This window comes from Zootoca vivipara, chromosome 14, assembly GCF_965207765.1.
Source record: "Zootoca vivipara chromosome 14, rZooViv2.hap1.1, whole genome shotgun sequence".
Lineage (NCBI taxonomy): Eukaryota > Metazoa > Chordata > Lepidosauria > Squamata > Lacertidae > Zootoca > Zootoca vivipara.
The window spans coordinates 11,013,710-11,027,860 of record NC_142597.1 but is presented as its reverse complement, the minus strand read 5'-3'; the positions used below and the strand labels follow the sequence as shown (position 1 = coordinate 11,027,860).

At 48.1% G+C, this 14,151-nt stretch overlaps 1 protein-coding gene across 8 annotated transcripts; it reads right to left on the bottom strand.

The window, feature by feature from the left end:
* Positions 1 to 1,138: 1,138 nt before the first annotated feature.
* LOC118096816 (melanin-concentrating hormone receptor 1-like) lies at positions 1,139 to 12,158 on the bottom strand. Of its 8 annotated transcripts, XM_060268400.2 has the most exons (6): positions 11,577 to 12,157; positions 11,123 to 11,239; positions 8,436 to 9,259; positions 6,124 to 6,666; positions 5,186 to 5,233; positions 1,139 to 2,405 (listed from the first exon to the last, which is right to left on the bottom strand). In XM_060268400.2, the coding sequence occupies exons 3-6, from the start codon at positions 8,894 to 8,896 to the stop codon at positions 2,186 to 2,188; spliced, it is 1,272 nt and encodes a 423-aa protein (XP_060124383.1). In that variant the 5' UTR covers positions 8,897 to 9,259; positions 11,123 to 11,239; positions 11,577 to 12,157; the 3' UTR covers positions 1,139 to 2,185. The 8 variants fall into 8 exon arrangements, 6 of the variants coding, with proteins under 6 accessions (XP_060124383.1, XP_060124382.1, XP_088514080.1 ...); XR_015947073.1 differs by lacking the exons at positions 5,186 to 5,233; positions 11,123 to 11,239 and adding an exon at positions 3,381 to 4,737 and having other exon boundaries at positions 11,577 to 12,158; XR_015947072.1 differs by lacking the exons at positions 5,186 to 5,233; positions 11,123 to 11,239 and adding an exon at positions 4,642 to 4,737 and having other exon boundaries at positions 11,577 to 12,158.
* Between the last annotated feature and the right edge of the window lie 1,993 nt (positions 12,159 to 14,151).

The following is a 14,151-nucleotide window of genomic DNA, read 5'->3' as shown; positions in this document are numbered from 1 at the left end:
ACCCTCACTCGATGGGCCAACCCGGTGACGTGATCGGAGCGGGCGCTTCCGGTCCGTCGCGGAAATGGGTCCGTCCCCTCCCCGAACAGTTTTCCGGCGCGGCGGAGCCGGAAGGTTCCGCTTGGGCATTTAAAACGGGCGAGCGTCTTCGACGGCTTTGTGGAGGAATTTACTACTTAATCTCCGCGTTTAGGGCAAAAGTAATGGAAGCAAGTTTATTGGGCTAGGCCCATTTACCTGGGAGTAAGCCCCGTTGGGTGGCTTGCTTCTGAGCAGACGGGTGTGAGGTAATCATAAATAAATAAGAATAAAAACGTGCACCCCATCCCCGAGACCATTGCATTGTAACTATCCCGGCTCCCAAAATGTCAACACCTCTTGCGATGGTTTGACCCCCTTTCCTTTTTAACAGTACAAATTCTGCAAACACCTTCCGTATCTCCTCAAAATCATTTCTCCTGCATATTCCCCATTTTCCTGGGAGTAAGCTCCGCTGGGTGGCTTGCTTCTGAGCAGATGTGTCAGGTTGCATTATTGTTGTTTCTTTTTTTAAAAAAAATATTTTGACAAAGTAATAATCATAAATAAATAAGTATAAAAATGTGCAGCCCCACCCTCAAGACTATTCCATTGTAACTGTCCAACCTCCAAAAATTGCAACACCTCTTGCAATGGTTTGACCCCTTTCCATTTTAACAGTACAAATTCTACAAACACCTTCCGTATCTCCTCAAAATCATTTCTACTGGATATTCCCCATCTTAGCTATATCCCACACCTCTTTATACCATTCTTCCATTTTATATTCACCTTGCCCCTTCCACTTCCTAGCTATAATAACTCGTGCAGCTGTCAATAAAAAAAATGCTACCTCTGGACTTTCGATCAGCTTTAACTCAGTGATTTCTGAGTTAAACACCCTTTGCCCAAAAAATTGTACATATTTACACCCTCACCACATGTGAACATAAGTTCCAGTTTCCTGTTTGTAATGTTATTATTATCGTTATCATCATCATCATCATGGCTTGTGTTCAAACCATTTCAGACACCGTTTGGAATACATGACTGTTCTTTCCCCCTGAAGTGGTATAATGGACCTGCAACAGTTTTTAAAATACACCCCCCCACACACACACACACTTATTCTTTTTTAATCATCTGCAAATAGAAAAATATTCATCACAATGCAATTTCCCATCGGTGACAGATCACTGCTCTACAGCGTCCTCTGGTGTCACATTTTTATAATGCATTATTAACGTTATAAGTCACCAGTGTAGATTAGTCCTAACAGAAGCTAAGGGGAAGGATTTAGATGGAGAAAGGACGTCTGCAAACTTACAGTTTAAAAGACATGACACACAAGGGGGAAAGAATGGGGAGAAAAGAGGGGGAAAGCATCCCCAGGCACTAGTTGTTAACGTGCCGCTGGAATGTAAGATGCAGGGTATCTTGGGGTTGTATCCAACTGAGTTTGACTCAGAGTAGATCCATTGCAATTAATCAGCCTAAGTTAGTAATGGCCATTAATTGCAAAAGGTCTGCTCTGTGTATGGATTGAATAAAGACCCTTATCTGTTTACCATTTTGTTTGCAAACCTAGCACCAGTGAATGAGAAAGCAGTTCACATAGCACATCCAGATTTCAGACTCTGACCACGTGAGAACTACTAAGGTAACAGAAGGAATTGTGTTGGGATGAACTTGATTTTAGGATCAGGTTGGTTCAACATGGCCAACCAACAGGTAAGATTGATAATTAAGCACTTTTAAGTGCTCTGGTCTAATGTGTCCATCGTATAGAAGTTCCATCAACTTGATAGATTTCTCTTTTGTTCAAGAGAGCACCCTGGCAAGAGCAGTCAATAGATTAGAGGACAGATATCATGACAAATGATATTTACAGGACAATTAGTTTGTTCTTGTAGACTGAAACAGAACAGGCACATTGACTTCCAGACAAAGTGAATTATTGTTTCATTTAATTCGCTCAATGTCCTTTGTCTTATTAGTCGTCGTCACTAACAGTTTTCCCACTTGCTGCCGTGGTCTTACAACAGCCCTCCAGCACTAGGAGGCTTCAAGTCTGCATCTCTCCCTCATCACCACCTTAATCCTCTTCCAGAACTTCAGGGTGTGCCAATGTTTCAAGCGGAGATCTAAACCAAATCAAAGAGGGTCCTCAAAACCCACTAGGTTCCTCGTGTCCATTGACGACTACACTGAATCTGGTGGTCTCTGTTACAGAGCACAAAGGCATCTCTATTGCAAATGGAGGGCAGGCGATGGATGGAGACGCAGCATGGCTTGCTTCTGGACTGTACACTGTTGCTGTCATTTCTGGTTTAGATAAGGAATGGCTTTCTCGTATTGCCCTCCACCTGGTGAAGAAACTGCAATACCTGTAAAAAGAAAAAGAGATAATCTCTCAAGCATTATCTATTTAATAAGTGATATGCATAATGCAATCCTGTGTGTTTTGACTCGGGAGAATGCAGTGGTGCCTCACTTAACGAATGCCCTGCTTAACGAAAATTCCGCTTAACGAAAGGTTTTTTTCTAGCGGAGGTTGCCTCGCTAGACAAATTCATTTTACGAAAAATTCATCTAGCGAATCACGGTTTCCCATAGGAATGCATTGAAATTCAATTAATGTGTTCCTATGGGAAAAAAATTCAATGCATTCCTATGGGATTCGCTAGACGAATTTTTCATTATAAGAAAAGACCCATGGAACGAATTAAATTCGTCTAGCAAGGCACCACTGTATGCTGTTGTGTTCATTGGACCTTATGTCCAGGTTACTCTCCACAGGAGTGTGGAACATTTTCCAACCTGAGGGCCACATTCCCTGCTGGGCAGTTTCCCAAGGGCCACAGGCCAATGGGAGGTAGGGCAGAGGCGAGAATGGACAGAGAGCAACAAAATGGCTGCAATGCCTCAAGGACCGCCCCTTTCCATATGAACCTACCTGGACACTGAGGTCATCCTCTGAGGCTCGTCTTTGTGTGCCTCCTCTCCACAAGAGGTCCGGAGGGTGGCAACACAAGAACGGGCCTTTTCTGCAGTGGCTCCCCATTTGTGGAATGCTCTCCTCAGGGAGGTTTGGCTGGCGTCTTCTTTATATACCTTCCAGGTGCCAGGCAAAAACGTTCCTCTTCAGCCAGGCCTTTAGCTGACTGACATCCGATGAGCTTTGAAATGTGTTTGGTAGGGGGAATTATTGGTCTGTTTCTGTTCTTATTTTTACAATGTGTTTTGGGGGTTTTTTAATTGTAATTTTATGCCGTGAACTGCCCTGAGATCTACCGTTATAGGGCGGTATACAAATCATTATTATTATGGTGTTGACAATGATGATGATAACAATATCTTACCTTGGGCTCATTTCCATTCATACACCCCTCTTTATCCTCCTTCCTCACAAGTCAAGAAGCAGTGTCAGAGTTCAAGGAGACATTCCAGGCCAGGCAAAAGCACTCCAGGGGAGTGCAAAGCAGGACTGGTGAGGGGTGTGCCATGGGGAGAGGTACCTTGGCCTGTAGAGAGGTCCTGAGCTGCACTGAGATTCCTCATCCCTGCTTCACCCTTATAATAAAGCTTGCAGCATCCTTCTGTTAGAAGAATTTTAAGGTCTCAAATATATATTCATTAATGCACACATATCTAAATATATAAGCCATGTTCCTGAAACAGTGCAGGCAGTGGTGGAGGAAGCCGCTGTGTCACCCGGGGCGGCAAATTGCCGTGCACCAGGGAAGCGTCGCTCGTAGCACGCATGCGTCGCTACGTAATGAAGCTACGCGTGCGTCGCTACGTAACGAAGCTACGTATGCGCACTACGTAGAGGGGGATCGCGCTCCCCCCAAGCGACTTCAAAACGGAACCTCCAGCCTCCCAGTAGAAAGCCTCGCTCGGCACGGTGGGCGGGTGCCACCCTGGAGCTGGAGGGGGGGTGACAGTCGGCGCCCCCCGATTCCCAAGCCGAGCCTCCAGCCTCCCGAAGCGGGCTTTTTACTGGGAGGCTGGAGGGGCTCGGCTTGGGAGTTGCGGGGTGGAGCGCCGACTGTCACCCCCCCTCCAGAGTGGAAACCAGGGCGAACCTCTCCTATCGCCCCACCCTTGCTACGCCCCTGAGTACAGGAGAGCAATCCTGAAGCCTTTTTGACCTCAAATATTCCTCTGCAGTCAAGGAGGCAAATGGGGAAAGCCTTCCCATTGTCTTTTTGCTTACAAATCTTGTCTTAAGGGCGTATTTACGTATGAATAGGGTGAGCCTGTGACCTGGCTTCAGGAACTAAAGTATTAACCATCACAAAAGAATGGCCAGGCTGCCCAGGTAATGCAATCAGCGACCATTATCAGGCATCTTGGCAGGCAGGATTTCTGCTGCAGACCACCTCCTATGATATATGAATGACCATTTTGGGTTGGTCTTTTGGTAAGGGGGCTGGGCAATGTCAAAAGTCTTTAAAGGTTCCTGCACATTTTTGTTCAGGGTCTCTCTCTCCTTGGAAGGAGGGAAGGGAACTCTGTTGTAACAGAAAAATAAATCTCTGTCTTGCATGGGCGTAGGCAGGGGGGCAGGAGGGGGCAGCTGCCCCCCCTAGAAGCAAAAAATTAATGTATTTTACAGACCATAACCAGCACTTTTCCCCTCCAAAAACTGAAGTGGAAAGGGCTTTGCTTTAGCAAGAGCAGCTGAGTCTCCGCTTGCTGGGGGGGGGCACACAGCTGTAACAAAAACACATCAAATAAATAAAGCAAAGTGGCTACCAATAGTTAAGCAGTTAAGACAATGGAGCAGATATCCCCAGGCAAGTTTCGATAGCTGACCAATTCACCCTATTGTTCTTGAGTGGGAGTTGTTAATGAGCATTCAGGAATCACATTAAGAGTATACTGTAAATCAGGGGTGGCCACCTCCCAAGAGACTCTGATCTACTCACAGAGTTAAAAACTGGGAGTGATCTACCCCCCTTTTGGGGGGGTTCAGGTCAAAGCTGTTGAGTTTTTTTAAGGAAGGGAAGCCCTGTTTTTTGGGGGTTAGGTCAAACTTGTTGAGCTTCCTTTAGGAGAGAGGGAGGCCCATTTTTGTTTAGGGCTTCAGGTCATAGTTCAACTATTTTTAGGGAGGAGGAAAATTTTGGGTGAGCTTTTTTTAGGGGTGCCAGTGACCTACCAGTGATCTACCACAGACATCCAGTGATCTACCTGTTGGACGTGCCTGCTGTAAATCAAGCAGAGAGAAAGCTGCTTACAAGACTCCTCTTGCTGCAGAGTTCCAGCATCACAGCGTCACCCAGAGGCACCCAAAAATATGAGTTATCCCTCTCTCTATTTCTTCCTTCCTTCCCTCCCTCTTCCATCCTTAATAAAATACTGGGGGGGGGCAGATAAGTCCCACATAGAAAGCCCATCAACATGGGGGGGTGACTCTTTCAAATACGGTATTTACCAGTAATTGGGGGGGGAGGGGAGAGGCACCTAGGCCTCTAGGAGTTGGCTGCTATGCCTAGGAGTAGGACAGTTCAAGAAAGCAGAATGATGCATATGCTATGGTAATATATCAATAGAATCATAGAATTGTAGTCGGAAGGGACCACAAGGGTCATCTAGTCCAACCCCCTGCAATTCAGGAATTTTTTCCTAAGGTGGGGCTTGAACCCAAGACATGGTTGAAATATGCTGATATGCAGCAATGCCTCGGAGCTGTCGTGACTGCGACCATGCCTTGCCTCGCCCTCGCCCGCCCTGCCACAATGTCGCTGCCGCCGCCGCCACAATGTCATTGGGCCCACTGGCCCTGTAGCCCCGCCCACATTCCCACTTCGTGGCCCCTCCCCTCCCGTGCCTTGGCCCCGCCCCTGAACGACCATGGCTTGCCCCCCCCTAGTTTTGATCCTGGCTACGCCCCTGCGTGCCTTGCTTTCCACTGGATCCTGCCTCCATCCATTCTTCTCTGGCCGATCATGGACCTAGGGGACTTGGAGACCCATGGGGAGTTGGGCAGCAAAAAGCTAAACCCCAATTTTTACATCACTTCTCACAATAGGAAGTCACCCTCTACTGAATTAGCCCTTTCCCTCCACTACATCCCCTCCTGTTCCTCGTCCCCACCTGGACTGGGCCATCCTCTCGCGGAAGAACTCGGTGCAGAAAATGACAAGGATGGGGCTGACACAGCTGTGGGCGTAGCTGAGGCAAATAGTAGCCTGGTACAGGTAGAAAAAGGTGGCAGAGGGCATGGCATTGAGGTTGACCAACTGCAGTACGTGGTACGGAGTCCAACAGACAAAGAAGGCAGCCATAATTGTGAGGGCCATGCGGGTCACCTTCCGGCTGCGGGCGGATGGCTTCCGACGCACCCGGCGCATGGCACGGAAGAGGTGCTGCAGAGTCAACGAATACAGTACAGTGATCACCAGCAAGGGGATCAGGAAGGCCAGCAATGACTGGTACAGGGTATACCAGTATACACTGTGGGGACCTGGTAAGTCAAGGAGGCAGATCTCAGTCTTGTTGTCCCAGTGCACCCGGGCGTAGAGCATCGCAGGCGTGGTCAGAATTAAGCTCCCAGCCCACACACCAGCATTGATCAGAATTGTGCACCGCAGGGTCCGTTTCTGGCCGATGGTGGATGAGCACACAACTGCCACGTACCTGGGGAGAGAAATGCACTGGCGTCAGGGATACAGGAGACACAGGGCGGCACATTCCACAAAGGAGACGAGGCGTATGTCCAAATATCCGCAATAAACGTGCACAGTGACCATGGTAACTCATTGTCCGTGATTATTGCGGGAAGGATGTGCTGTGTAAAAAATTGTTGCTGGGACTGCCATTTGCAACGGAAGAATCGGATGGGAAATAGAGCGGCTGTTCTTTTTTCTGCAAATATAACAGAAGGGAAGACAAACCTTGCCAGCTGACATTAAGACTATCCCATCGATCCTAACTTAAACCTATAGCTTAATATGCACAAATAAATGAGATTGACGTTAATAAGCCATGTGTTCAAATGTAGAAAAGGCAGCGAGGACTTCACACTACTGGGTGGTAAGTGTTTTGTCCCTGCAGGATCCATCTGTTAGCCTCTACACCACAGGGATATAATTTAAGAGGGCAAGAACATCTGCAAATATAAATGATTTCTCCAAATGACAGTTAATACGAGCAATAATTTATTCCACTTTACTGTCTATGTCATAACTTTCCCATAAATCAGGCCTAAACAGCAAGTTAGAGGATGAGATGGTTGGACAGTGTTGTCAAAGCTACGAACATGAGTTTGACCAAACTGTGGGAGGCAGTGGAAGACAGGAGTGCCTGGCGTGCTCTGGTCCATGGGGTCACGAAGAGTCGGACACGACTAAACAACAACAAACAGCAGGTTACTTCCAGATCAAGCATGGCACTCCAGCCACTGACTGGATACTGTAAGAAACAGAATACAGTAAGGAAACTTGGCAGGACTTGGCTTAAAGAGACTGGACTCTCAAGAGTGCAGACCATACATTCCAAAAGGAATATATGGATGGAGCTCTCTTGAGTGGGAAAAATATATGAGTCTATTTCAGCCCTAATGAGTAGTATCCTGCCGCTATGAAAACAGAAAAGCTGCTTTCAGATTTGAACAACTGCTACCTTCTTCAAAGAGGGAGTGGTTAGTGTTTCTTTGTCCCAATATGCAATTAGTTGACCTATGCTCCTTTGCAATGTATACAAGCAGTGCCGGATTTACATACAGTATAAGCTAAACAAGCTATAGCTTAGGGCCCCACTTTCTTGGGGCGCCCCCAAAAAACAAAGGGAAAAAATTGTATTTCACTATTAATATACTTCTTCTTAATTGTATTTCAGTTCAACAATTACTTTGATAAAATACTTATTTTGTTATGTGCAAATGGCTTTGGATACCTATTGGGTTCATAAATTACCATGTAGCATATATTCAACACAAAAAACAGCAACAATTTGTTCTTGACAAAGGACAGCTGGACATATAAAGGGCCCCATGACCTTCAGTAGCTTAGGGCCTCATCAAACCACCCACCTGTTGGTCACCTGACATCAAGTGACAACTGCAAAGGGGCCCAGTGTCACTGAATGACTTTCCAGGATTTCAGGCAAACATATTTACCATCACCTACTGCAGCCTTTGTCAACCTGGTGCTTTCCAGATGTTTTGGACCACAACTCCCATCAGCCCCAGCCAGCGTAGCTATCCTGGGTGGGGTTGATGGGAGCTGTAGTCCAAAATATCTGGAAAGCACCAGATTGTTGCTTCCTTCTCACTGGAAATGCCAGGAACTGAACCTGGGACTTTCAGTTTGCAAAGCAAGCGCTCTGCCACTGACCTATGGTCCTTCTGAGTCACTTCTGAATTTTAGCATCCCATGTTCATCCTGCTCTTCTCCCTTGGCTCCTACCTGTCTACACACAGCAGAGTGACGATGCCCACGCTACTGAACTGGTTGTTGAGGTCGATGGTGGTCGCAGCCCAGCACAGAAAGTCTCCAAAGACCCAGCCTTGCTCCTGCAGAAGTTGGTGGATGACAAACGGCATACCAAGCAAGAAGAGTAAGTCAGCTACCGCCAGGTTCAAAATGTAGATGTCGGACACTACCTTCTGCTTGCAGCCCAGCACGATCGAAATCACCAGCCCATTGGCCAGAACACCGGAAGCACAGATAAGGGCATAAATGGTGGGCAGCACAAAGCGGACAGCTGGGCCCAGGAAGCTGCTGCCAGCAGCCAGCGTGTCCTCACTACAGCCTGGTTCCAGCTCGCAATCCCTTTGAGAGTGGTTTAGTATCCATGGATTAAGAAGACCAGGTGATATGTTGAGGCCAGGAGAGAAGTTGCAGACTCTGTCCAGCAAAAGTGCCATGATGGGCCCTGGGCAAGGGATGGAGCTGTCCTGGTGAGCAAGGTAAATCCAGCATGGCCATTCAAAGGAGCAGAAGGCCTCTGTGCTGGAGATGAATGCCAACTCTGTGTCTCCAAGCCCAAACTGAAACAATGCCAGCCTCCTTCCTCGGTAGAAGCTCTATGATTTGATGCTGGTGTGTACAGGGTTAAACCCTGAAAGACTGTTGTTCATCTTTTGGCAGGAGAGTATCATATGGATCAAACCCAGGATGAACTCAGCAGCTGGGCTCCATTGTACACATGGTTCTTCTTGTCTTGTCTCGGGTGCTGTGCCATCTAGAGCACTCTAAATAGGGAATGTTCCAGTTGCCTCTTGGACATCCTAGAAGACAAATCAAGAACATAGGAACACAGGGAGTTGCCTTATACCAAGCCAGACCAATGATTCATTTACACTGACAGGCAACAGCTCTCCGGAGTTTCAGTTGGGATATTCCCATTACTTCCTGGAGAAGTCAGGGATTGAACAGGGTTGATACTCTACCACTGAGCTATGTATGTCCTTCCCACTTACATTAAAATAACAGCCAGCTACCAAAGTCAACAGCCAAAAACTGTCCATTCATTAGAGGTAATGAAAAGCACATAACATGGGGAAACCCAGCCAGATGGGCAGGGTATAAATAATAAATTATTAATTATCATTATCATCATCATCATCATCACCATCATTATTGGAGGATATATTATCGCATGACTCAGCTAACAAACTCTTATGGTTCCTTAGTGCAATCTAGATCAGGAATAGAAAATCTGTTTTACCCTCCAGGTGTTGGCGGACCACAGTTCCCATAATCCAGGGGTGGCCAACTTCCAAGAGACTGTGATCTACTCACAGAGTTAAAAACTGGCAGTGATCTACCCCTTTTGGGGGGGGTTCAGGTCGAGGTTGTTGAGCTTTTTTAGGAAGGAAAGCCATCCATGTTTTGGGGGGTTCGGGTCAAAGTTGAGCTTTTTTTTTAAAAAAAGGAAGGAAAGCCCTGTTTTGGGGGCTTCAGGACAAAGATGTAGAGGGAGCCAAAGTTGCTGAACTGCTTTGGGTGGAGCCAGTGATCTACCAGTGATCTACCACAGACGTCCAGTGATCTACCAGTAGATCACGATCTACCTGTTGGACATGCCTGCCATAATCCATGAACATTTTCCATTTTGGCTGGGGCTGATGGGAGCTTGAGTTCAACATCCACAACATAAGAAGAACTCCGTTGTATCAGGCTAAAGGCCCATTTAGTCCAGCATCCTGTCAACCAGCTGCTAATGTGAAGCAGCTCAGAGCATAACAGTATTCTCCCTGCTTGCAAATCTCAACAACTGGCATTCAGAGGTATACTGACTTCAACAGTGGAGTTAGGGCATAAACATAATAGCCAGTAGCCACTGCTAGCTTTAGTCACCAAACTCTGCTCTAGATAAAGGAGTGTCCCGGGCAGCCCTATATCCAAACAATGAGAGACTACAAGGGTGCCAACAATTACCTTGTGTTAAGTTTCCCTTGGAATGAAAGTCACAGGAGACTGTGGTGTCTTTTCGATATATGGTTTAATTTACACACATATACAAACACACAATGTGAGCATAAGATGGAAGGGTTCAGAGCATCAGATCTCGCTGCCCCACTAGGTTTTCAGGAACCCCCCGCCAAAAACCATAGCTTTGGTTTCAGCACAGAGTGCAAGGTCAACCTCTGTGTCTTTTCCGCTCTAGGTGAGATTACACCACACAGGCCCCTGGTCTATTGAGCTCCAACCCCTAGGATGACCTGGTACCCAACCATGTAGGTGGGGGAGGCTTATCCCCTCCTTCTAAAAAAGCATCACTCACTAGTTATGTATTTCTATGACAACGCATCTATTCTTGACCAACTATTTAGACATGTAAATAGGATGCTTAACAATACAGACTGGTTTGTCCACTCAGTAGTTGCTTCTACTACAGGCTCCTGTCTTACAGGTATAACCACAGGTTTGAGGACCCAAAGACATCATCCAAACCCCACCCCACTCCCGCAATCCTGTACCTGGAGATTTCCTGCCTGATTTCGTGCCCGGGGCTCAGTGGGCAGCAGAGAGTCTCCCCTTGGTTAGGGTTACAACTAAAACAGGGTTAGGGGGCCCTTCTTCAACCTCAAATCCACATTACCGCATTCCCAAAAAGTCTTGACAATGGTGACAGTGGAGAAAATCACCTGCAAGTTCTTGGAACTGGATGTGACCAGTTGTGATGAATAACCCTGACTCCACCAGTGCTCCCACTTCAGCTGCTGGTCCTGCGGTTAAAAGGCCACTCCTTCCATGTCCTCTGCCTGGTGGGTTTGGATACATCACACAAACCCAGGTGAGTTTCTCTCATACACCTCAAAAGATGCTACCTCAGTTTCCAACAGGGGTGCCAACTTGAATAAAATATTTAGGAGGGGGGCAGGTAAGCATCACCCCCCCATAATCGATCACATGACACGGTGCATGCACATCATTTGAATGGCAATGCCCATCAACTTTGGGGTGGGGGGCTGGACCCCTCAAATATTTTATGGGGGGGGGTCTAAGACCCCTTGGCCCCAGCCGTTGGCTCCTACGGTCCCCAGTAGCACAAAAGACAAGCCCCTTGGAATGAATTATTCGTGTTATTGAAGCACTCACACGTTCATCTTCATGGGATGGAGAAGGGGAGAGGCAGAAACGCTCACACCCCACTAAAGAAAAAGCCGAGGCGTAGGTGTTCCGAGGCGGCGAGGGGGCGCGGCGGCCGGCTGCCCGTTTACAGCTCTACCTCCCTCCGCTCCCGAATCTTGCCTAAGCGGTGTCACTCCGCTTTCCTTTCGAGAGAGATGATTCCAGTCCAGCTTGTCCCGGGAGCAGAGGGACATGGTGAAGAAGAAACCCCACACGGCCTTCGTCCTCCTCCGCTCCCTTGTGCCTCGTGCGTTTACCCTTCCGCCAAGTTCTCCGCGTGTACCTCCTGCTGCTGCTGCTGCTGCTGACGCGTGTTCGTGTGGATGAGCGCGGCACGCCTTTCTCCAAAGCCGGCTCTCTCCCCGGCGCGCGCAGTCGCCGCCCATCAGTGGAGGAGCCTCTCGCTCGCGCCTTTCTTTGCGTTCTGCAAGAGTTTGCAGGGGAAGATACGAGCGGAGGACCGTGTGGGTTTCTGTTTCACCCGGCCTCAGAGACCAGGATGCCCCTTCACCGCATTGTCCTGCATTTCTCCCCGCCCGTCGCTCTCCAATGCCTATTCCCCGGCCCTCCCTTAAAAAAAGGGGGGGGAGGGAAAGAAAAAGCAGACATGGATTCGCATTGGGCTGAAACTTCTCTCTTCTGATCTGAAGCTCTGCATATATGGAGGGATGATGGTGTGAGATGAAAGCACTCTGCACATGCTCAAGCATAGCTGTCAAGTTCTCCCTTTTTTTAAAGGGAAATTCCCTTATGCTGAATAGGCTTCCTCGCGAGAAAAGGGATACAAGCTGGCCACTTTGTCTGTCCCCCATACTGCCCCCTATCAGTCCATCCCCTTCCCCTTTTAACTAGGGTCTTGGTCTGCCACCAAGAAAAACCTTATTTATTTTTTTAAAAAAACATCCAGGAGCCTGGTTGGGAGGGCAGTGAATGGCAGCCAGCATAGCTGGGCTGGTGAGGGCTCCTTCCCTTGGCCAGGGCCCAACCTAGCTGACTGCTGGTGCCAGGATGCTGAACCACAGGGGGTGTGAGCCTTCTCTGCAAGAAGAGGGCCTTTTAGAGCTGTCCAGGTGCTTGTGGAACAAACAAGCCAGCTTCCCCTCTCCTATCAGCTTCGTCAGACACTTGCACAGTATGGCTGGAGCACCGCAGAGACAAAAGTGCAAATAGGAAGCCCCAGCAGCTGCAGGGAGGGTACGTGAGCTGAGTCATCCTGCGCCTTGCTGGCATCGCAGTAGGAAGGGGGCGTCAAAAACAGCTGACAGTTCAGCCCCTGCCTGTGTGGGTGAGAGGGTGGAAGAGACAAACACAGCGCTACAAAGAGGGTCTGCTGAGCATCTCCAGCAGCAAATTTATTTGTAACTAGCTGGCCCTGCCATGCGTTGCTGTGGCTCATCCCTGTGATTTCACCCACCCTGTGCCGATCCATGACGTATCCTGCCCCCTCCCCCCACCCCAGCTTATCCCTGTGATTCCCCCCACTGTCCTGACCCATGATGTATCACGCCCCCTTCTCCCCCCACCCCCAGCTCATCCCTGTGACTGGTCCCACCGTGTCCTGACCTATCCCGTCCCCTCCTCCCCCCAACCCCCACCCAGGTGAGTCAGTACCTCCATTCGGCCTAGTCTGTAAAGGCTTCGGCCTAGTATGTAAACGGGAGCGAAGGTGCTGTTGAGAGGGAAGGTTTTATAGGTGCAGTACCAGTGTAGCTGCCACTAGAGGGTGCTGGTTTGTAACCTGGTTCTTTTCCCAGCATGCACTTTTTGCTGAGTGGTGCGTTCTAGAAGAGGATTTTTTTTGGGGGGGGTTTACCTGGTGGAGGTGTGACATCTGTCTTAGCAAACTTTCCTATATCCTTCGGACATTCGCATGTGACGTTGCGTCAAAATTTCACCTCAATCAATCAAGCGGTTTTGGTGAAAAGTGGAAACACACCCACATGTCCTTTTTACATTTATATATATATAGATAGATAGGAATATTGGTAGATGTTTTGTACCACATCAGCCTATTGGTACGATTTGGTCTATTCCAACCGACAAGACCCTCAAGATCACCTGTAGTAGGGAACAGATCTCAAAGTCAAGCCAATATTATTCTTAGGGAAGGTGGAGCGAGAACTATTAAATAATCCTCTCTATCACGACGAAAAATTGGGAAAGAAGTACGACAAGGTTGTATATTGTCTCCCTGCTTATTTAACTTATATGCAGAATTCATCATGCGAAAGGCTGGACTAGATGAATCCCAAGCCAGAATTAAGATTGCCGGAAGAAATATCAACAACCTCAGATGGAGGGCACTAGGAGAAGGGGACAACAGAGGACGAGATGGTTGGACAGTGTTCTCGAAGCTACGAACATGAGTTTGACCAAACTGCAGGAGGCAGTGGAAGACAGGAGTGCCTGGCGTGCTATGGTCCATGGGGTCACGAAGAGTCGGACTAAACGACTAAACAACAACAAATCACGACGAGGGAGGAAAAGAAGTGCTACAGCTTGTACAAACCCACCTTGCTGTCACAGTTGCCCTTCCCCTCCA